Source organism: Manis javanica, chromosome 1 (assembly GCF_040802235.1).
Source record: "Manis javanica isolate MJ-LG chromosome 1, MJ_LKY, whole genome shotgun sequence".
Classification (NCBI taxonomy): Eukaryota; Metazoa; Chordata; class Mammalia; order Pholidota; family Manidae; genus Manis; species Manis javanica.
The window spans coordinates 163,651,472-163,677,142 of record NC_133156.1 but is presented as its reverse complement, the minus strand read 5'-3'; the positions used below and the strand labels follow the sequence as shown (position 1 = coordinate 163,677,142).

The window sequence follows — 25,671 nt, the reverse complement described above, 5'->3', positions numbered from 1 at the left end:
AGTCACTAACTGTTACTTAAAGTTAATCAAGAAGTGGAAAAAATATGGCAAGATTCCCAGGAAAGGCAGCTTGCACATGTTCTAAATATAGTTTCGGCCTTTTCTCACGACATTCATACCCAAACAATGCTCAGTAACTTTCAAGTGAGACTCAAGGGCCCAGGACATTCTGAAACTAGTTACAAAAACATTTGAGCAAGCAAGGAAAATATCCTTTTGGTATATAACAACTGCATTTTTAACAACAGACACACAGATTTGCAAAGCTGATTATCAAGTTGACATTGGTAAAATTAGTAAGTGTATCTGTGATTCTTATTCATCAGTTAGCAAGGAAACTTCATGTAAATGTTCCTCTTAAAGACATCTCAAGTGAACTTACTCCATCATCTATATAGTACTAATGTTTTCTAAATGTTGTGGACAACCATTTTCTCGAAGTTGTATTATAGACAATCAGTGTCAGGAAGGCTGGAACCTGGGCATCTCATCCCTAACAGGAGAGTAACTTGTATTTTGAATTGCTTGCTTTACTAGTCCTGTATCTAGGAAGATGGAGAGAATCTGAAGTCCCTGAAGGGGAATTTATAAGAAATCTCCAGCTTCTAGCACTGCCTAGCCAGTCCTAAAAATTCTATATATGCGTGAAATGGAAGCTCTCTTAAAACTCAGCTTCCACGATGTTGAAACCACAATGTTGCCCATGTGAAACCTTCGTAAGATTGTAATATCAACGATACCTTAAGTAAAAGAAAATAGTGAAGCAGAACCATCTGTGACATTAAGGAGTCCATTGGAAATCTGGATGCTTATTGAATTTTTGGTGGTTTTAACAACAGATCATTAATTAAACACATTTGTAATATAAAAAAATGGCTTTAAGGAGCAAATCTAGGATGAGAAGAGTCAACTGGAAATACTGCTTCCCATTATAATCCCTTTTATAGTTTTTACTTATAAGCATGTTTTTCTTTGAAATAAGTAAAAATTAATAGAAAATAAAATGGTATAAACTGAGGAGAAAATGTAAGAAATTTGGAAATAAAAAAATTAATTTAATTCTAAAAAGGTAAAAACACAACACAACAAAACAAAAAAAACCTTCCGTTCCAAGATAGATGGGCTTGTTCCCTGGCTGTTAAGGGAAGAAGACTATACTACAATCATCGTTCAAGTGGATGGCCACCACAAAAGATTCTAACGTTCTGTACTCATTCTCCACAAAGTAGCTACAGTGACCTTGTACAACACATCAATCAGATGATGTCACTCCCGCTTAAAATCCTGTAATTGTTTAATTTCTCATTGCATTTTACTTTATAATAAACCTAAACACTTCCCACTTGGCTCTCAAGCTTCCACCTTTTACATTCAACTCCTTCATGTTCCCCACAGCATTTTAAAGCTGTGCCTGCCTCAGGCCTTTGCACTTCCTGTTCCCTTTGCTGGGAACACTTGTCCGTCAGCTTCTCTTAGGGGTACCAACTTCTTCCTCTTGTCATTCCATCAAATACTAGCTCCTCAGAGACAACCCTGTCTAAATCATCTTCTTCCCCCACATACAGACACTGTTTCTTTCAGAGAACTTGGTTTGATTTACAATGACATCGTATGCCTGTTTGTTGTCTGTCTCCGAAAAAGTGAGCTTGGTAGGGGCAGGAAACTCAGTTGTCTGATTCGCTACTATATTCTCAAGTACTTAGTGCAGAAGCTGGCATGTAGCTGATGCTCATAAAATATTTACTGAATGAATGAATGAATGAATGAATGAGGAAATAAAACAAAACTACCAAAACACTGGCAAAATGTAGGCTCTGGATGTTAGAAAAAATATATATATATAGGCAGATACAAATGTAGATATACAGACATATGCAGATCAATAGGTTTTTAATAGAACTATTAAATATGAAATTAAAATTCATAAAGACTTGATTGGTAAGTACCTTATATACCAATATATTTTCATGCAACTTTTGACTTTTTATAGTTGAATAAGTCACATAAAAAAAAAAGCTTTGACTCATTTTTCCTATTTGGAAAAATAGGACCTGTGTACCCCATGGGATTGCTGGATTAAATAAGGTGATTCATGTAAATAACATAGGATAGAGCCTGATTCATAGTAAGAGAAAAAAATGTTCACTTATATCTGAAAACTCCTTAATAAACGAGAAAAGAAGAAACATGGGTCTATTGAATTCCCTGTCATAATGAACTGAATACTGTGTTTTTTAAAAATTTATATTCTGAGGATTAACTGCTAATTTCATTTTTTAAAAGAAAATGTTTATTGAAAATGCCATTAGTTTCAGTCCATTCATTGTATGTAAAAAGTTAGACCAGATTGCTTGGGCTTAGTAAAGGCATTTTCCTATCATATCTCTAAGCCTTCACATTTCAGGAAGTGATTGCAGGCCTGAAGTCTGCTGGACAAGCATGAAAGTTCCCACTCCGACCCTACTCCGTGCAATGGCATCCCAGAGACTGAAGAAACCAGTAACAGATAAACAGCATGCTGAACACACAAAAAATCAAAATTATCTAACATCTTACAACAGATTATCTGACATGTGCCAACAGCCAGTGTCTGCTATGGGCAAATGGACTGACATCCAGCGCTAAAGAGGAAATCTCCAAATGTGGTGCCAGGAAGCTGTGCTTGTTCAAGGTGCTTCCTCTATGGAGGTGGGGACCTGAGCAAACAACGAGAGGGCTGTAAAGAGAGGTGTGCGCTTGTTACCATGCACATGGTAAATGTGCTCCATGGGGCCAGGGGGGGCTCAAGGAGAATTCCAGTACAGAGTTGTTCAAAGAAGGTGAATAGGTAGCACCAAAGCAAGCTGAACTAATTGTGCAGTGGGAATTACAGTCTATTCTAGAGGGAATGCCTAACCTAGAACATTTTGAACAAAAAGAATCACAATTCTGGGTAGAAGATAAGATTTTATCTTTATCTGGGCCCTTGCAGACCCTTCCTAGGAGCATGGGTGTGAATCCTAACAGACTCAGGCCACTGTGTCACAGGACTCTCTCATGCAGAATGTTGGACAGGCAGGAACCCCAAGGGGGGTAGTTTCAACTCCACAGTATAGTGTGGGAAGCTCTCTACCAGACACCATGCTCCTAATCCACCCCTGATTCTTCTATGTATTGGTCACTGTGCATGAGAAGGTGGTTACCGGGGATGGCCATCTGTCTCTTGCTTCCTTGTTGAGGGTTTGTTTACTCTCCTCCCTTTGGTGTCTACTCCACCAGCTGATGGTAAATTCTGGGTTTGGCCACGATGGACAAAGGTCCTTCAAATCTCAAAAGCATTTGATCTACTTCATTTTATCAGAGTTCCCTGTTTAGGTTTCAGACATCAGAACAGGTTATAATAAAAATATGCTGTTCTCTTTCCCCATTATTTATTCCCTATGTATGTGTCTTGGGGACCTCACCAGAAGGTTGTGGGCCAAAGCAAAATTTGGGTATTTCTGTTTTTTTTTTCGCCTAAGGCGGTATAATGGCACCCAATTCCACTATAAGGTATAAAGTCACCTGCTTTGTATGTATGTGTGAGGGAAGAGAGGCCTCTAGTTCAAAGTATGCCATCTAATACACTATGCTAAACAACTGCTGGTTACAAGGGGTACCTCTGACAAGCATTAACAGCATTCTGCCATTACCCACCCTATTTCTTTGCTTCATTATTTCTCTTCCCAAATTATCTGAATCTTTTTTTCTTTTTATTTACCCATGCCTTAAATCTAAAAAAACCCAAACTGATAGAATGCTTATAACCTGTTTTTCTTTGCACATGACACACAGACCCTAGGATTTATCAGAATCCACAGGTCTCTTGTATGATTCTGTCTAAATAGGAACCTCAGAAACTTTGGTTTAATCTTAACTTAGAGAAGACCATCTATTTTCCTTCTCATCCTTAAAATCTGGTAGTTAGAGGCAGAACAGGTTTCTTACATTACACTTGGAACCTAAGTGTCACCAGGTGGCCACAAGAATTCCTATGGGGCAAGAGTTTATCTGTAAATTTGTCATAAGTTAAAAAAATAGAATATATAAAATAAGAGAAAATTAAAAAAAACTTACAGTTATTGGTACATCTTTTGTTCCTGAATTTAATAAATGAAGATTTAGAACTTTTGGCAGATCTGTAAAAATTGAGGAAAAGAAATATTTCTTAAAAGTAGTGCTTTACAGTAAGTTAAAATCTTTATCTTATTAGACATCAGACTGAATCTATTCCAGAGTGCAAGAAAAGGATATCATATAATAAAAAGAATGTGTTTCTTCCTAACTCATAGGTAGGAATCACCTTTCCCATAAGGACATTGTGTATTACAAGAATTGTCCTCTCCCCTAAATAAGCAGACCCAAAACACAAAACATACATTTTAGTGAAATGAGACATTACTAATTTTTTAGTTTTCCAGAAAAGCAGAATGAAGCAAATCAATGTGCAATGTGAAATTAGTTTAAAACCAAATCTAACTTTTAAAAATGGATCTTCCAAATTTGAATTATATGTGGCCTACAGAAATCCCAAATTACAAATACTATTTTTTCCTTAATAAATCCTTTACTTGGTTGTATTTAATTTTAGAATTTGAATTCTTTCTCTGACCTTATGGCTTAAAATTTTAACATTATGTCATTATAATGCAATTGAATAGTCCATCCACATCAAAGCAAAAATCCAAAAGTAAGTTTTTAAAATTTCCTTTATTTTACTACTTTAAAAAAAAGATTGAGCATAACTAAACAGGTGAGGAACTGGATTAGAACACTAAGAAACTACTTTCTGCTTCAGTCTTCCTCTTAGAAGTCTTTACTTGGATTACCCCATGAGCGAGCCTTCTTTCCCACCTAGTAAACAAGGGTATCCCTCAGATGAACAGGGAATAAATCTACGAGGCCTCTGAGTTCCCAAAATTAGATGTCTACAAAATCACGTAACACACTGAGAAATAATCTTCAAAGGTGAATTACAAGAAGTTAAAGCAGAGCCACTCAGCACTGAACAGGGATTTTTAAGACCTATAAAGGCACTCTCTTTTTTTACCTTGTGTTCGTAGTGTACCAAAATCTAACATTTCAGTTGAGGAATAAATTCCAGGAGCTTGGAAAAAAAGAAAACAATTATATTTCACTTTGCCAGAGTAGAATGTATTGAAAACAACACTAATTTTCCGTTTCCTTCCATTTTCCACTAACCTGTTGTAACTTCAACCTCAACAGGAAGAATGATAAACTCTGTGCTGTCTGAAGCATTAGTCTTTATTCTTATGAAGGCTGTGTGATTATCTGCTTCTCTAGATGAAAAACTGGCTCTCATCACTCCTTTGGTTTCATAAGGAGGAATTTCCTGACAAGTTAACAGAACATAATGTAGCACAGCTTTTATAATGTTCCATAACCACCAGTTTATTGAGTAAGATGACACTGATAGAAAGATACGTTATTATTTTACATACTTACCAAGGAAAAAAATGTGCTGCCAATTAAACAAACATAGTTCACTGACTGTAACATACACTCCAATTATGGAAAATGTTAAAAGTGTGGAAAAATGTGCATCTTAGAGTTGATGAACATGGTATATTAAAGTGAGTAAAATCAAAGAAATTAACTTATCTGAAAATGGGTTGTCAGTTGTGAAATCAACAAAATACATTATTTATTATAATTAATCTATAAAATTAGTTATTCTTTAATGTGGTACTTGGGTGTGTAATTCAGTCCTGGAATTTTCTTTTTTTTTTTTCTGCACCGTGTTCCCCTGGCCATCAGTGAACTCGCCCTTAATGATGTGGGGGCTGGGAGGGCTCCTTTAGCAAAGAGGAAATGGGGTAAGCAGAGGGAGGGAGTGGGGAGGATGGGGCCAGAGGTCTCACAGAAAGGCAGTGACCTCCAAGAGCCTCACACTGGAGTCGCTGAAGTGCCGAGTCTCACTGGAACCGTTTTAACAAGTGTCCCAGAGACAGAGTCCCTGGTCACTGGAATTTTTCTAACCAACAGAAATGTCAACATCACAAGGAACTGCTTTTCCAGATACCTGGGAATCTTTCAAAACAATAACCAAAAGAGCTCAGACTCTGCCTTTCCTCTCATATAAAACCTAACAAAGCTTCTCAAACTAATCTACAGCTTACCAACTGCATTCAGTAAGGCTCTCAGCATGTAAGATAACAATTTTTTCAGGCCCGTAATGACAGAACATTCATACATACACTAGAAGAAAGGCTCATTGAAAAAAAAATTTTTTTTGTGTGTGTGATATAATTCTTTTCCTGGTTTTAGAACAATCCACTTTCCTCAGGACCACTAGAATTTTCCTGCACACACCTTTTGGCATATTTTGGGAAGTCTGTGTTTTAGAGTTCTTGGTCTTCACTTACCTCTTCTTTCTTTTTAGTCTCAAAGTAGGAAAGATGTGATTGGAACCTTCCTTGGCCACTAGAGATGCACCATCTACTTCCCCAGCTTTAGGGAGCTAATTTGGTCTCTGGGGTTGTCTTATGGGCTGAGGGTGAGGTCAAGGCTAATTGACTTATACTACATTTGTAGGAATAAGGATCACTATCTTTTCTTATAGCTTCTGGGAGTATTAAAACATTATGCCATCTCTGCTACCATTCATTATAGTTCTTAACTAATTAGAAATCTGAGTTTTCTTATTATATTTCATAGTGAATCTTAGTTTTTAAATCTGGAATTACAACACAAATTTAATAGCTTATAGGTCTCTGAAACCATGTTCTATATACTATTTTTCCCAAAAGCTTTTCAAACAATAAATAATTTCAAGGTAAAACATTTTTGTGAAAGGATATAAATGGGCTGTCCATTACATAGTCCTACCTGCTAGTTTGTTTCTGTATCTTAGAAGTTAGCCAAATCACTGCCAAATTTATTTCAAATTATTCAAGTCAGCATCCTAAAAAATGTCCCCTCCATGTCTCTTCCTCGGTTGAGACTGGTCACAAGTAAGACTCAGAGGCTATATGTGTTTAACAGAGCAATTAATAAATAAACTTTGATCTTCTGAATTTATTCACAGTGGTAAAGTCAGTGTGTCTTCAATTATGGATGAGCTGTTGGAGTGACCTTGGGCCAAGAACTGCATTCAATACACCTCCCCCTCTTTGACTAAAGCATGGCAGACAAACACCCTCCTAAGGCAGGAACCTTTACAAATAAGGTAGCTGTTACACAGTCATTAACTTGATTAATATTTGCTAGTATTCTCCAAGAAAAAGTGGTACTCTAGGTATTGACATAAACTATTGTTAAATATTCAAAAATATTAAACACAGATGTAGATCACCTGAGAATTTAAACATTTCTAAACTTGACTATGTCTCTCTGACAATGCCATCTCTATCAACAATAAGCCTGAATGTTCGATTCTTTACCTTTAAAAGTATAATGGATCCTTCCCATAGACTTCATTTGTTTTTATCTTTTAATTGTTTTATCTTTTGGTAAGCATATTATAAGTAATTAGATTCAGAGACAACTTTACCAATATAATTCTGTGAAAGAAGAGTTGAAATCTCTTCATTTCCACATCACAGGTTAAAGCTCCCACCAATTTTATTAACTGCTCTTTCCAAGAATTACTACTTAATTTTTCTCCCACTCTCATCCAATTTTCAAATATATTTGATATCAATTTAATATTAAGACAATAATTAAGGAAATGTCACACACATTTCTTCATGTGACAAGGAGTTAAGTCTGTCTGGCAGGTCACGTGACCACACAGGAGCGGCCATGTTGGTACTCACCCACAGTTTTCTGGTCCCTCCCTGTTGACCTGTTGGGAGTTCAAGGTGAAGATCTCCTCCACTAGAGTACATTTCTACAACCTGTGACAAAAGAACACATGATGGTTAAGTTCAAAGTCATATTAGCAATGCAAGTGGTTGGCTGTTATATGGAAATAAGTTTGACACCCTGTTTTATTAGAAAAATCTAAAAATATTTACAGATAGAAAAGTAAGGTAAGTGTATCATATCACTAGAGTCAGTGCCCCATATGTGTAAGCAATGGTGCTATTTTAAATTAAAACTGGAAGCCACTGGGAATGTGAGGTGGGGATTTTAGGAAATATCTGAAGGAGTAACAATAGCTACCCCCACTGTGGAAGAGACAAGAAACCAGGGAGATTTCAAATGTGAAAACAATTAGAACCAAAAGACTGGGTAAGATAAGGAGGTGTGTTTTTAAATTTAAAAAAAAAAATTGTTTGTAATCATGATTCTGTAATACTCTTCCTTTGGGTTTTAATTTCTAGGCTGCTATCACCAAAAATTTATTATTACTAGAAATAAATATGAACTGTATTTAAAAAAATGTATATTGGGCCAGAAGGAACTCATAGGCAAGTAAAGAAGTGGCCTTGTGAAGCTGAAAACTCTTCTTAAATTAAATGAAGAGCTGTTAAACTGTAACACCAGAGAAGCTGTAAGTTGTTTTAAAAATGGTTCCAAAAATTCAATAACCGGACTGCTTTACTCTAAATTCAGACCACAGCAAGCTGCATAAAATACTGCTCTTCCTTACTTCTATAAAACCCCATTATTATAAATAGTCTTGAAAACTGTAACATACTGAGATTTCGTGCTAAGTATTAATTCCCCCCAAAATGAAACCCATTCAAAATCACCATCATAAACTCACCTGTAAAGGCTCACTATGAGGATTGTGTATGTTTATTATAGGTGAAAAACTGCTATTCACAGGGACTCTGGCCCCAAGGAATGGCCTCAATCGATATGGATTTGGAACTCCAACACCAAATACCTATTTCAAAGGACCAAAAAAATGCAATTTTAGTTGTTTTATAACTAATATTTTTAGAGTTATAACCAACTGATCTAGGGAAAATTGATAAATCTAATTTTATTAGATGGAAAAATCGTTAACAACTCCCTTTAAAAAAACCAACACATAGTTTCTATACTTGATTTAGCTACAATTTAAATTACTAAACACTAAGCACTTATATGCATCTGTCATGATTTCTATAATATATTGGAAATTGAAATGACAACAATCCTTCATGAGGTCATGGGATAGGACAAAGAAAGAAGGTAGGGAATCAAAAGATTTCCATACTCCAATCATCAGGAGATGTATTGGGCCCAGACAATCTCTCAAATATCAAGACCAGCCCCAGGTCATTCTCATGTGGGAAGGCATGGCCTTGGGCTGATTAAACAGGGTGAACCAGTTATTCAAATGACAAATATTTAGTAAGTGCCTACAACATGCCAGGCATGAACATACAGTAGTGAACAAGATAGAAAATTGTGCCTGCTCTCATGAAGCTTACATTCTAGTATGTGGGACAGCTTACATAACAGTACAAAGGTTTTTGGGTATTGTGATATACAGTAACTGGTTGGAGTGCCAATGGGAATACTTTTTAAAGAGTGTGGTTAGAGTAGTCTTTTCTGAGGAGGTGATGCAAGCTGATGTCAACTGAAAGGTGAGAAAAGCCATCTCTGAGAGTGTATACAGGCAAAGGAAAGTGTACAGGCAATGGGCAGGAGGTAGGAGGCAGGAAACAGCTTAGTTTGTGTGAAGATGAGAAGCATGATCAAATGGGATGAGGGAGGAGAGAGATAGGAGTCAGATCCTTTCAGGCTTGTTGGCCTTGGTCAGAAGTTTACATTTTGCTCTAAGAACAATGGCAAAACACAGGGATTTTCATGGGTTGATGAGATTTGGTTTATGTTCAAAGATTACTCTGGCTACAGAAGGAATACTGTGGTATGGACTGGGGAGGAGTGGAAGACCAGTTAGAAGGCTCCTGTGTACTCCACTGAGAAGTGATGGTGGCTTGGGAGACAGCAGGGGCAGAGGAGCAGAGAGCGGTAGACAAAAGTGATATATGTTTAGAAGAAGCCTTGGTAAAAGACTAGATGTGGATAGGTAAAGAAAGACAGCTGGTCCCTGAGGCTCACCTTGATAATAACCTGGTCATGACCCTCAGGTAGTCCAGATTGGTCATGACCCCCTAGGTCAGTTGGGGTGCCTCTGTAGGGCAAAGATCTTCATATTCTTATCATAGACTTCTCATTTTTTCAACAAGTGTATGTTAGATGAGTGTCATCTATACAGTGCTTCGAAGTTATTCATCTATTTGGCATTCATAAGTTTACTGACTGCCTATAAACAACCATTAAAGATTTATTCACCATATATGAGCACAAATTTCTGACTGAATGGAATGTTTATTCTGACACTAATTTTCAAAATACATGAAATGTTCTGGGCACTGGGGAAGAAATGTTCAAAAACAGAAGCACAAAAGCTGCAAAGCAGGAAAATAACTAAGTAAGGATTTAAATAACTGAATTCCATAGGCAGGCAGTATCTATGCATGGTGGTTGAGAGGATGGTCTCTGTAGTTACACAGACATGGATTTGTTCATACTTAACAACCTACTAGTAGCATATTTTGGTCAAATTATTGAACCTTTCTAAATTTCACCTTATCTAAAAAAATGAGAATAGTAGTATCTATAATCCAGGCAGAAATGCATGTAAAGTATGCCTTCTAGTTCTATATAAACAATTATTCTGAATAATCTTGATAACCTTAATATGTAAAAATCTTGACTCACAATACATGAACTATCTTTAATAATCCAAACAATGATTATACATGAAAAAGAAGTTTATCAAAAAATTTCAATGTAGTTACTAAAGAAAAAGCAGGCATGTATGTTTTAGTCTTGAAACTATTATCAAGTATGCTTCATAAGTATACAAAAGGTAAACATTAAAAATATTTATAGTCAGTATAAAAATATTTTTTACTACTTTTGCCAAACAATCTTACATTAGCACGTTAGCTGTAGCTTTAAGATAATTTGTTCATAGTCTGATATGAATAGGGATATTCACAGATCTCTCTTTAAGTATAAATGCTCTAAGCCTAAATGTTTACATTTTCTATTATCTCTGAGTTTTTGAAGAGAGTTCTTCAAAGGTTGTCATATGATAGGTCAGAGATGATAACTATATTTTATAAAATAAATGAGTTTTAATCTCGGTCTTACCTGGTAAGTAAATACGCCATGATTGGATGTGTTAATAAATAAGGTATTTTCTACATTTCCCACTACTCTTGCAAGAAAAACTACATCAAATGATGTATTTCCTCCTGGAAGAATTTTCTGAAAAATAACAGCAATAAAGTTAAGTACTAATTTTTTAAAATTTACTAAAGTAAAATTCAGATAAGTCACTTCCATAAAGTAGCTTTCCCCTGCAAATGTTAAAGCTTTAAATTAGCCAAACCATTTTGCAATGGAAAAATAATAAAAAAGATATCTTCATATTTCTTGTCTACCTACAGTCACATATCTTTGACAATTATGAGTTTAAAACCCTGTACAACAGATCTCTCAATTCTGTTCATTCAACAATCACTAGACTGGAATGATGTGTCTAATCATAGGCTGTTCTGTCACCACATAGTGAAGGAGGAGTTGAGCTGAAGTTGAGCTTCTTAAATAGACATACTACTCTACTACTAAGCAGCAATTTGTACTATTCCAAAGAAGAAATAAGCCCAGGCCTCAACCCTCTGACCTTCATCACCCATTCTCAGAGAAATGGACATCTCTGAAAAACATCACCCATTCGCAGGGATGACGTTATGTGCAGGAACTCACTCCTATTATTTTGTGTGGATTGTGAATGCCATTGTAGTTACTGAAAAAAAATTTATTACAACAAAAAGCAGGGTTGCTCCATGCAGTTCAAGAGAATATGACTGTAATTCTATCTGCAATGAAGCCTTAAATGTATTACAGTATGTGAAGTCGCTCTCATTAGGCCCCTATGGCTAGAACTCTAACATGGTCTCTAAATTATAGCTTAAAACACATGATATTGAGACTCCTGTTTTCACCTTTTGATGTGGAAAGCTGGAAACACTTCTGCACTATTAACAACAACAAAAAATAATCAACAAAATCATAACTTTTCTTGAACCCAACACAGACTTTAACTAGCCCAAAATGTAAGGAAAGACAAGAACTTCCAGGGAGAGATGGAATGTTGATACTGGCTCACCATGGCAGAGAATGGGAGGTGAGGCTACCATACAAAAGGGCAAATATTGAATTTAACTAAAATTTTTATACTCTGCTGAAGTCAAGTGTGGGCAAAAAGAGAGTATAGAAGCCTTGGAAGCTGTAGAACTGGATGGGGGCCACACCTGAGACAAAATCAGTACCAGACAGCTTATCTGGTAAATCCTCTAAATAGTCTGAAATTAAACAACACACTTCTAAGTAAACCACTGGTCAAAGAAGTAGTCACAAGGGAAATTATAAAATATTTTGAATAAGTTGTAAGTTAAAACACAGCATTCCAAAATTTATTGGCTGTAGCTAAAGTAATACAAAGTAAGGCAAAGTTACAATATTACATGCTTATTTTGAGAAGAAATGTCTCAAGTCAATAATCTATAATTCTACCTTCAGAAACTAGAAAAAGAGTAAATTAACCCAAAATGTGCAAAAGGAAGAAAATAATACAGGCAGAAATGGAATAGAAAACAGAAAAATACTAAAAAAATCAACCAAAAGCTAATGCTTCAGAAAGGTCATTATCCTTTATGCACAAAAAGGATGAAAAAGGAGGTATTACAAATAACTCTATGGCCATAAATTTAATAATTAGAAGAAATGGACATATTCTCTGAAAAACATAATGTGACCGAGCCCACTTGAAACAAAATAAATAATGACACCAGACCTATATCCACTAAAGAAATTTAATTTGCAGTTAAAAACCTTCCCACATAATAAAGCCCAAGGCTAGATGGTTTCACTGGTAGAATGGTAGAATTCTCTATCAACCATTTAAGAAAGAATATCTACTTTACATAAACTTTCCAGGATACAGAAAAGGAGAGAACATTTCCCACCTCATTTTATGCTTTTATGCACAATCAGCATTACTCTGATGCCAAGACCAGACAAAGACTTGAGAAGAAATCCCTCCTGACAGTCAATATCCCTCCTGACATTGATACACAGTCATCTAAAAAATACTGGGAAAATGAACCCAGTCAATATTTAAAAAAAGATAATAGACCATGATCAAGTGGTTTTTAACTTGGCAATGCAACTGTAGTTCAACACTCAAAAAGCAAATCAATTTAACTGATATTATCAACTGACTAAAGATGAAAAACCACATGATCATTTTAATAGATACATAAAACAGTTTAACAGAATTCAATATCTATTGCTGACCTCAAAATCTCAGTAAACTAGGTTAATAGAAGACAGCTTCCTCAACTTGATAAAGAGGATCTATTAGAAAAGTAGAGCTACTGTATTTCACAGTGAACGACTGAATGCCTTCCCCTCAAAATTTGAAACAAGGAAAGGATGTCCTTTCATGACAGCTATTCAACACCATATTGTAAGTACTAGCAGTGCAATGGGGCAAGAAATGAAAAGCACAGAGAAAAGAAGAAAAATCTGTCCTTAGTCACAAACAACATGGCTGTCTACATAAAGAAGATATCCCCCAAAATATCTTCTAAAGTCCTGTTAGAACTAGTAAAAGAGTTTTACAAAGTCACAGGAATCAAGGTCAATATATAATGATCAATTGTATTTCTATATACTAGCAATGAACAATTTTTATTTATTTTTTTATTAAGGTATTATTGATATACACTCTTATGCAGGTTTCACATGAAAAAACAATGTGGTTACTACCTTCACCCATATTATCGTGTCCCCCCCCCCACACCACTGCAGTCACTGCCCATCAGTATAGTAAGATGCCACAGAGTCATTATTTGCCTTCTCTGTGCTATACTGTCTTCCCCATGATCCCCCCACACCATGTGTGCCAATCATAACCTCAATCTCCTTCTCCTTCCCTCCCCATCCAGTCTCCCTGAACCTTCCCCTTTGTTAACTGCTAGTTCCTTCTTGGAGTCTGAGTCCACTACTGTTTTGTTCCTTCAGTTTTGCTGCATTGTTATACTCCACAAATGAGGGAAATCATTTGGTACTTGTCTTTCTCTGCCTGGCTTATTTCACTGAGCATAATATTCTCCAGCTCCATCCATATTGTTGCAAATGGTAGGATTTGTTAGCAATGAACAATTTTTAAGAAGTATCATTTACAATAACATGCACAAAGAAATACTGAGGTATTAATCTAGTACATTCTAGTTCTGTAAGCTGAAAACTACACTAACATCACTAAAAGTAATCAAAGAAGACTTTAAAAAATGGAGAGACAAACTGTGTTCATGTATCAGAAGATACAGTATTAAAATGTTAATTCTCCCAGAACTGATTTGTATTTCCAGTGAAACTGCAATAAAAATTTCAGTCTAAGGAGAAATAACTAAATGCAATGTTAGATAAAATCCTAGGACAGTAAAAGTACATTTCTAGAAAAACTGATGAAATTTATGTAAGTTTTTTAGTTAACAGTATTGTAGTGATGTTAATTTTCTGGTTTTGATAATTGTACTATGACTATATAAAATATTAGCAGTAGCAGAAACTGGATGAGGAATATATAGAGATTATTTTTCTATGCATTTAAGATTAATTCAAAACAATAAAAAATCTCAGAAAGATTAAAAAAAAGAAATTGATAAGCTGATTCTAAAATTTAAGATGGTGAGAAAAGGGATAAGAGAGTAAAGCCATTTTGAAAAAGGAAAACAAAATAGGAGGATTCTAGGAATTACTAAAAAGCTACAGTAATCAAGGTAGTGTGGTACTGGTGAAAGGCAGACATATTGGAGTCTATCTGTTAGATACATATTGGAATGTCATGTGGAGTCTGAAAAACAGACTCACACCTATGAGGTCAATGGATTTTTCCCCAAAAATGCAGGGGGATTTCGGTGAGAAAGGATAGTCTTTTCAACCAATGCTGTAGGAACAACTATATACCCATATGCAAAACAAACCAAAACAACTCTTGGTCCTTCTCTCAAAACCTTGAAAATCTCTATAAAAAACATTAACACAAAATGGATCATAGATTAAACATAAAATCCAAATAAAGCTATTAAACTTCTGGAAGAAAAACTGGAGAAAATCTTTGTGACCTTGGTTTAGGCAGAGTTCTTAGCTACAAGTCCAATAGCATGTATGACCCATAAAAGAGAAATTTGATAAACTGGACTTTATGGAAATTAAAAGCTTCTGTCTTTGAAAGTCTATAAAGAAAATGAAAAGACATGATGCTGACTGGAAGACAAGATTTGCAAATCCCATATATGATTAAGAACCTCAATTTGAAATATAGGAAGAACTCTCAAAAGCTCAGGAAGGAAACAGAACAGCCCACTTAAAAAACAGATGAAAGATTTGATCAGACATATCACCAAAGAAAATACATGGATGGCAAATAAGCAAATGAAAAGATGCTCAGCATCATTAGTTACCGGGAATGTAAATTAAAATAAAAATGAGCTAACATTATACACCTATTTGAGTAACTAAAATTAAAAACCAGCCAATCCAAACTTGACAATACCAAGTGCCATAAGGACGACGAACAATTTGGCATCTCATACATTTCTGGTGGGAATGCGAAATCTTTAGTCACTATGAAAAACTGCTGAACATGTATGTAGCATTTCCAATTCTACTCCTACATATTTATGTAAGGGAGATGAAAACTTCTGTTCACACAAAAATATCTATGTAAATAGTTACAGTGGTTTTATTTTTAGTAACTCCAAACTGAAAAGAACCAACTGTCTTTTGCCAGCGAATAAACAGACTGTAATACTGTCACCCAATGAAATACTACTCAGCAATAAAGAACTGATACATCCAACCACATGGATCAATGTGAAGTGCATTATGATACATGCAAGAACCCAGACTCAAAAAGCTATATACTGTATGGTTCCATTTATATAACCTTCTGGAATAGGCTACACTCAGAGGCTTGAGCTGATTGGGTTGTTTATTGCATGACTATGAGTTTGTCATAACTCAACTATACACTAAAATGGGTGAATTTTACAAAAGGATAATTTAATAAAATATATACATATATGTTTTTTGCAGATTCATTCAAAACAATTTAGTCTAGACCTTTGTTACAAGGATTTCAGTTTATTTGTGCCCTAGAGCAAGGACAAGTAATTGAATGTTTAGGTTAACCTCTTGGTAGGTAAGAATAAACTCAAGTCTATTTTAGGACAAGATTTCGAAACAAAGTGGAAAATATCACTGAGTTCAGGCAGTATGTCCACATTTCTCAGAATCCTGATTTAAAATCCATAGTGTCACGCTACTGGCTACTATTTAACACCTTTATTACTCCTCTGATGGTTTAATGATTAAGTCCTGACATCTACAGACATGGAGAGGTACCTTAAGCCATTTGAAGCAAAATGCCATTTTCCCATTTAAGATGCCATTCTTGTAATACAGATGTTTAATTTTTGTGCCACGCCAAGAAAAAAAAACACTAAAAAATACAGAGCTCATCAGAAACCCCCACATAAGGGAAGGAGTGGGGATTAACAAAAAACCTCACAGAAACGGGCAGTAAAGAAATTTGTATGGCTCATTCTGGCCACTGCATTAAGGAGAAAAATTAATTTACTCTAAGAATTTGAACTATAATTCAGGACTCATGCAGGTCTACAGTCTGATTATATATTAGTGGTCAAAAAAACCTTAAGCAGAAAATGTAATGTTCAGTTGGCAGTGCTGGGACCACTAGTACCAGTCATTCTCTTTTGGAAAACTCAACTTCCATGCAGACTAACAGTGACTAAGACTGCTTTCATTGTAAGATGTGTCCCAATTTCAGAGATCCAAATATGCTTAAAAAACTGTTAGAATCAATGGATATGGTGTTCCTGTTTGGCAACAGTTCAAGTATCAAGTATCCATGAAGATATTCATAAGGCATGGTTTACCACAGGGAAATATATCCAGGGAGAGGAAAAACTCGTTTCCTTTAAAATTTTTATGGGAACTTAATTTTATTCAAAAAGTATATATATTTAAATATCCTTTAGAAGCCCAACTAAATTTCAAAAAGTAACAGAAATTATCATGGAATGCTTAATTCTTAGCATAATCTGTTATTACCAGAACTGGACATCTAGTCTTAAATAGATGACTTTCTAGTTCTGCCACTATGAAACTATGATTTTTGCCAAGTTACTAAACCTTTGTTGTTCTCCATCTCTCCTACTTTCAAAATGAGCCAGTTTTATTAGATGATCACTAAGATCTAATTATTAAAGAAACTGTCAACATGACCAATCTTGCTGCCAAATTCCTATGGAAGATGAGGCTTTGTTTCGTGATGTCATCTTTATCCTGGGGTGTGTACGTGGGGGGTTGTTGTTGTTGTTGGTGGTGGTGGTGGAAGAGCCCAGAAATGAAGAGTACAACTTCTCATCTATATTTCCCAATATGCAGTCAAGACTTGACTCCATTATTTCAATACTTTAAGATGAGGCTGAGAAAGGCAACTAGAACAAACATTTCCTTCATAACAGGAAAAATCTAGTTCCAAGTGACACTTAATGGCATAACAAAATGGTAATGAAACAGAACAGCAAATGCAGGCTCTGGAATGTAATCTTCCTATAAGAGTTCATCAGATTTGCTACAATTCACTTTTTGTTCCTTTCCCTGCACACTTTCTAAATTAGATGAATTCAGTGTGATAAAATTAGAAAACAGTAGAAAAAGTAATGAACACAAACACCATGTGCGAGCCTTAGTCTAACATTAGCTGCAGCTAACCATCTCATCTTTGAACTATAGCTCAGTTCCTGGCCTTTCTGCTCCCTTGGTGATCTCATCCAGGCCCACAGCTCCTTAGCTTTACCAGTAACTCCTAAACTTCTATTTTGAGTCCAGTCCTTTCTCTCATATGCCAAATTCAACTGCCTACCTAGCATCTTCTCCTGGCTGTTAAAGAGGTCTGAAATCTAACATGTCCAGAATTAAACTATTGGCTGTACTACCCACACCTGCTCTACCTCAGCCAAAATTCTCCACCTCAGATGATGGCAAACTCTGTCCTTCTACTTATTCAGGACAGAAATTCTGGAGTCAATCTTGACTCTTCTCTTTCTCTCAATCTCATTTCAGGAATCCATCCTACCGGATTTATCTTTAAAATATGTCCCAAATCCAATGGCTTTCTTCCCTACCTCACCCTGGTCAGAGTGATGCCTTCTTACCACACAGTACTACAACAGCCAGTGGTGATTCTAATTCTCCCCTGGCCCTTCTTTAGTCTTTGATAAACAGTGATCCTTACAAACCATAAGCTATCATTTCATACTTCTGCTCAAAACCCAGATATGGCTTCTCATTTCAATCAGGATGAAAGCCGAAGCCCTTACCATAGCCTGTAAGGCTCTTCACAGTCTGTCCCTGCTCATCCCTCTGTGCTTCTCCTCTCTCCCTTGCTCATTCTGGTCTAGTCACACTGTCCTCTTTGCACACTAGGATGCTTTTATGCTGAAGCCTTTGTAGTGGCTAAACTCTGTGTCTGGAATGTTCTTCGTCCATATATTCCATTTCCCTACCTATAGTCCTCTCTCTTCCCTCCTTCAAGATGTTCAAATGCCACCTTGCGAATGAAGCCTACTCTGAACCACCATATTTAAAACTGGAGGAGTGATGTACCATGGCGACATAAGACATTTCTCCTTTTCAGCAACAGATTAGAAATCTACCCATGAACAGAAGTGCCTTTGTAGGAACTGTGGGGTCCAGTGCCATGTGCCAGGAGACTTGGGCGTTGTCTTGTTTACCTGTGCACCTGGTAACAGGCAGACAGATTTTGGTAAGGCTGTGGAACCAGTGAACCTGACTTAATTCCTCTTGCTGTGGTTGGGAAAAAAACTGATGAGTGCTGACATGGAAAAATACCCATGGACAAGAGAGATTTTGTAAAAGTCTAACCTTTCTAAGGAGAGATTCCATCTAGCCATTGGAGTAAAAAAAAAAAAAGGGTTTGGTTGCAGTGGAGACCATAAGAGGAATTTTCCCAGCACCACTCCACTTCCCCTCCCCTCAGCCCTGCCCAGGCCACACTGCACGGGACTGAACTGTCTGGCAGCAGTGGCCCTCCCTACTGGGGCTAAAGGAGAGCAGTGAGTGAGTGCCCGGCTACTCATTACCCAGGACATGGCCGGAGAAACCCATTTCTCTCCAGTGGCACCCAGAGTGCTGAGACAGGACCTCCACAACTGGGAGAGGGAGGGAGAAAAGAGGCTGGTAAGAATATCAACGGCCATCAAAGCAGGAAAGTCTGCCCACAACCCTCCGAGAATACTTCACCCAAGGATCTTCCTACCAGGTCTACAGGTACCCCCAACAGCCCAAGTACTAAAACTATACCTCTCCTCACTCTACAGCCAGCTCTCTGTACTCACCTCCAAGTGCAGTGGTGAAAGCAAGTCCAGTAAATGGACTATCACAAAAACATACCAGAATCTGAGGGTATGGGAAAAACCACAAACTTGAGCTATAGCACCACCTTCCAGAAAATCCAAAAGGTGGAGAAAACTCCAGACACAGCAGCACCAACGAGCAGTATACTCCACCTGAAGACAACTAGTAAAGATTTAAGTTGTCTGCTATTTCAAATGTTAAAGTAGCAACACAGAACTCCAAGGAACATGAAAAATAAAGGAAACATGATCAGCAAAAGAAGTAATTCTCTAACAAATGAGCTCAAATGCACAGAATTTTACAATCTAGCTGATAAAGGATTCAAAGTAGTTCTTTTGAAAAATTCCATGAGCTATAAGAAAACTCAGAAAGATAACTCAATTAAATCAGAAAAAAATGAACAAAATGAGACATTTGTCAAAAGAAAAAAATCACAGAAAAAGAACCGAGCAGAAATTTGTAAGTTGAAGATTTCAATAAATGAAATGAAAAACTAAAACAGAGAGCAGCAGAGGAGAACAAATGAAAGAATATGTGATCCAGAGGAAATTTTGAAATAAGCCAATTAGAGCCAAAGAAAAAAAAAGAGAAAAGTGTGAAGAAAAAACCTACATGACCTATGGGACCCTATCAAAGAACAAATACTAGACTTGGTGTTCCACAGAAGAGAGGGAGAAGGCATAAAATGTATTAAATAAAATAATAGCTGTGATCAGAGAAACATAAAAAGATTGCCGGGAAGCCTTAAGGTACAGGAAGATAATGCAGATTGTAAAAGAACAGTCAGGCCAGCTGCGTGGTTACTCTGCAGGACACCTGTAGGAAGAGAAATGCTGGACAGTTGTGCTGGGGTTAGCATTTTGCTAGGCACATGGATGAAGAGTCGTGGCTAAGGAGTTAAAAATGTTTTAAGTAGTGAGTCCTGGGGTCTAAACAAGATAACGGAGAAGACAGTAAACAGGAAGAGAGATGAAAAGAAGAAAGTGGGGAAATCCAGAGAGAGCTGCCAATGAGGTTGGAAAAGGTATAATAGAGGAATCCAAGAGCAGGAAAGAACTTGTGACTATAGGGTGGTAAGGTGTTTGAATTTATGATTACAGGGATGGAGCAGTTCCAGGTGATTTCAAGGTTCTGGGTGTGGTCATGGACTTAGATGGCTAAAGCAGAAGTGGGTAACAAAGTTAATGTAGTTAAATTTTCAAGGATCTGAGAGATACAGTATTGTCATAGTATGCTGAAATCACTAGGATGATGACTGAGTAGAGAAAGTTAAGTCACTGAACCAGGAATTAAGTCTTCTGTGATTAAAAGATAAGAAGGGAGAAGTTTGTAGAGGACCACTAAGAAGAGAAACAAAGTTTCTGGCTAGATGGCTTTAGTCTCAAAGGAAGGAGATTTTACAAGAGTTTAGAAGACAAAAAGTCTGGAATCAGCATTAAAGTAGAAAAGAATGAGTAATCTCTGTTTGAGAAGTCTATAAGGGTACTAGGATCCTTACCCTTGAAGAACCAGGTGTCAGCTAAGGCAAGACTAAGCACACAATGAACAAATTAAAGATGTTTGCCATGGAATGGGAATTTCAGAGTATAGTAAAAAACCTGGGCAGAAGCACAGAAGGAAAAAAAAAGAGAAGTAACAGCTAAGAACTTCCCCAACTTGGGAAAAGACTTGGACATCTAAATTCATGAAATTAACCCATCACTCTATTATCTTGATGCAAAAAGACTGCCAAGACATAATATAATTGAACTGTGAAAAGTCAAAGATAGAATCCTAAAAGCAGCCAGGAGAAAAGACTGTAATCTACAAAGGAACCCCATTAGGCCATTAGCGATTTCTGAGCAGAAACCCTACAGCCCACGGGAAAATGGAATGACATACTCAAAACCGGAAAGAAAAGAACTGCCGGCTAAGAATACTCCATCTGGCAAAGTTATCCCTTAGATAGGGAGGAGAAATAAAGACTTTCTCAGATAACCAGAAGCTGAGGGAGTTCATCACCACTAGACTTGTCTTGTAAGAAATGCTCAAACGAGTTCAAGCTGAAATGAAAAGATGCAAATCAGTGACATGAAAACATATGAAAGTATACAACACACTGGTAAAGATAAATATAGTTAGACATAGAAAACTCTAATTCAGTAATAGGATGGCACATTAACCACTCAATTATAGTATAAATGTTAAACAAAAGTATTAAACATAATTATAGCTCCTATAATTTGTTAACAAATACAGAATAAAAAAGGTAAATGGCATCAAACATATAAAAGGGAAAGAGTAAAAGGTGAAGCTTTCACATGAAATTGAAATGTAGTTGCTCTCATCTTAAAGTGGACTGTTTTATCTAAGCCTCATGGTACCAAAATGCAAACCCAGAACAGTCACAAAAGTTAAAAAAAAAAAAGGGGGATGGTGGTGGTGGTGGCGGGAGACTAAAGCTTAACACAATGGAAAATTACCAATCTACAAAGGTAGACAGAAACACAGGGATAAAGAATCAGTGGAAATACAAACAACCAGAAAGCCACTAATAAGATGGAATTAGTAAGTCCTTACATGTCAACAATAACTCTAAATGTTAATGGATCGAATTCACTAGTCAAAATGCACAGAGAGTCTGGACAGATAAAAAAACAAGACTTAACCATATGCTGCCTAGAAGACTCACTTCAGCTTTAAGGACTCACACAGGCTCAAAGTGAATGCATTGAAAAAGATACTCCATGCAAGTGGAAACCGAAAGAGAATGGGGGTAACTATGATTATATTAGACAAAATAGACTTTAAGCCAAAAATGGTAATGAGACAAGAAGGTCATTATATAATCACAAAGGGGTCAATTTATTAAGAAGATGTAACAATTGTAAATATATACACACCCAACATTGGAACACCTAAGTATATATTAACAAATATTGACAGATCTGAAGGGAGAAATAGGCAATACCATAATAGTAGGGAACTTCAATACCCTACTTTCAGCAATGGGTAGATCATTCGAACAGACTATCAAAGAAATGCTGGATATGAACCATACATTAGACCAAATGGACTTAACAGATATATAGATTATTCTATTTAACAGCAGCAAATACACTTTCCTCAAGAGCATACAGAATGTTGTCCAGGAAAGATCATACCACACAAACAATCATAGCAAATTTAAGAAGGCTGAAGCCATACCAAGTATCTTTTCAGACTATAATGGCATGAAACTAGAAATTAACATGAGGGAAGCTGGAAAATCTATAAATATGTAGAAATTAAACAACACATTCCTGAACAACCCATGGGTTAAAGAATAAATCAAAAAGGAAGTAAAAAAATACATGGAAAAAATGAAAATGTAAACACAACATATCAAGACCTATGAGACACTGCAATGCAGTTCTGAGAGAACTTTATGGCAATAAATGCATATATTTAAGAAAACTGAAAAATCACAAATAACCTAACATTATACCTTAAGGAACTAGAAAAAGAATAAACTAAGCCCAAAGTTAGCAGAAGGAAGGAAATAACAAAGATCAGAGCAGAAATAATTAAAATAGAGAACCAGAAAAATAGAAAGAAAAATCAACAAAACTAAGAGCTGTTTTTTCAAAAAGATAAAACAGAATCAACAAACCTTTAGCTAGACTAATCATGAAGAAAGGAGAAAAGGCTCAAAAAAAATAAAAGGGGACATTACAATAGATACTACAGAAATACACAGGATCATAAAAGACTAATATGAACAATTATACACCAACAAAAAGGACAACCTAGAAGAAATGGATAGTCCTAAAACCATACAACCTACCAAGACTGAATCAGGAAGAAATAGAAAATCTGAATAGATTAGTAATGACTAAGGAGACTGAATTAGGAATCAAAAACCTCCTAACAAAAAATTCCCAGGACCACATGGCTTCACTGACAAATTTTACCAGTTAAAGAAGAATTAATTCCAACATTTCTCTAAGTTTTCCAAAAAAACTGAAGAGGAGGGAACACTTCCAAACTCATTTTATGAAGCCAGCATTACTTTGATATCAAAGCCAGATAAGGACATTATAAGATTTCTCAAAAAAATATTAGCAAACTGAATTCAACAATACTTTAAAAGGTTTATATACCATGACCAAGTGGGATTTATCCCTGGGATGCAAGGATGGTTCAATATATGTAAAGAAATCTGACACATCACATTAATAGAATGCAAGATAAAAATCACATGGTCATCTCCATAGATGCAGAAAAGCATCTGACAAACTACATCCTTGCATGATAAAAACCCCCAACAAACTATAGAAGGAACATACCTCAACATAATAAAGGCTATATATGAAAAACCCACAGCTAACATAATACTTGATGGAAAATTGAGAGGTTTTCCTTTAAGATCAGGAATAAAGACAGGGTGCCCACACTCACACTCAACATAGTACTGGAAGGCCTTCTTAGAGCAGTTAGGGAAGACAAAGAAAAACATCAGAATTGGAAAGGAAGAAGTAAAATTGTTATTATTTGCAGATGATATACTCTTATATAGAGAAAATCCTAAAGACTCAAAAAACTGTTGGAAATGAAAAAATTCAGAACAGTTGGGAATTTCTCAATTGTTATACACTAACAATGTTGTGTTGCTATACACTCAAAATGAGACATCCGAAAAAATAAAATAAAACTATCCCATTCACAGTAGCATAAAAAAATTCTTTGAAATAAATTTAACCGAAGAGGTGAAAGAGCTGTATAATGAAAACTACAAAACCTTGATAAAGGAAATTGAAGACACAAATGGAAAGATATCCCATGTTCATGAATCAGCAGAATATTGCTAAAATGTCCACACTACTCAAAACCATCTATAGATGTAATATAATCTCTATTAATATCCCAATGGCATTTTTCACAGAAATAGATAAAATTTACCTATTATCAATACAACTTAATAACCAGAACCAAACAATCTGATTACAGGATGGGCAAAGAACAGTTTTTTTAGACATTTTTCCAAAGAGGATATCCAAATGGCCAACAGGTATATAAAAGATGCCCAAAAATTTTAGTCATCAGAAAAATCTAAATAAAAATCACACTGACATACCACTTTACACCTGTTAGAATAACCATCACTAAGAAGAGAAGAGATGAGTGTTGAGGATGTAGAGATAAGGGAATCCTATATATTGCTGGTGGTAATGTAAGCTGGTTCAGTCACTATGGAAAACAGTATGGAGGTACCTCAAAACATTAAAAATAGAACTACAATATGACCCAGCAATCCCATTTAAGGTGTTAAGATGTTGTACACCTTAATCTCACACAATGTTATATGTGAATTACATCACAATCCTACATTTAAAGAAATGAAAACAGGATATCAAAGAGATATATGCACTCCCAAGTTTATTGCAGTGTTATTCACAATAGCCAAGATACAGAAAGTGTTGATGGATGAATGAATAAAAAAGTGGTGGTGTGTACACACACCACATGAGAAAAAAGGTAATCCTTCCATCTGCGACAACATGGATGGACTTTGAGGGCATAATCCTAAATGAGGTAAATCAGACAGAGAATTACTTTATGATGTCACTTGTATGTGGAGTCTAAAAAAGCTGAACTTGTAAAAACAGACAGTAGAATGGTTGTAATGGGAGAGTTGGGGAATGTAGTGTGGAAGGGTACAAATGTGTAACCAGTAGATAAGTAAGTTCTGGAGATCTAATGCACAACATAGTGATTACAGATAACAATACTGTATTATAAATTTCAAAGTTCCTAAGAGACTAGATCTTAATGATTTCCACCACAAAAAAGAAGGGATAATTATGCAACATGTTAGAGGTGTTAGCTAACCCTGTGGTGGTCATCATATTGCAATATGTATAAAATCAACATGCTGTACACCTTAAACTTCTACAATGTTATATGTGAATTATATCACGATAAAAAAAGAAGAAAATTGTACTACACCACTTCACACACTTCTAATCCTCTTATCCTACTCTTCTTTTCCTCTGCTCGTATCGTCATCTAGCATTTTACAAAACTTTTTTATTATTCCTGCCTCCCCTCTGCTGCTGTCACCCAAACCTCCCAGAGTAATCATAAGTGAAGAACCTCTGCTGTTCAATAATAAACCCAAAGTGCCTGGCACTTAGTAGGCACTCAATAAATATTTGTCAAATTAATTCCTTATTTCCACTC

General features: G+C 36.0%; 1 protein-coding gene across 3 annotated transcripts in view; it reads right to left on the bottom strand.

Annotated features, from left to right (window-relative positions):
- TMEM131 (transmembrane protein 131) overlaps positions 1-25,671 on the bottom strand; it is a 234,962-nt gene that overhangs the window by 65,439 nt on the left and 143,852 nt on the right. For all 3 annotated transcript variants that reach the window (XM_073240054.1, XM_073240060.1, XM_036994615.2), the window contains exons 6-11: positions 11,083-11,199; positions 8,693-8,815; positions 7,797-7,877; positions 5,221-5,371; positions 5,069-5,125; positions 4,096-4,157 (exon numbers count right to left, since the gene is read on the bottom strand). In XM_073240054.1, coding sequence (XP_073096155.1) covers positions 4,096-4,157; positions 5,069-5,125; positions 5,221-5,371; positions 7,797-7,877; positions 8,693-8,815; positions 11,083-11,199 — 591 coding nt within the window. The remainder of the gene's footprint in view (positions 1-4,095; positions 4,158-5,068; positions 5,126-5,220; positions 5,372-7,796; positions 7,878-8,692; positions 8,816-11,082; positions 11,200-25,671) is intronic.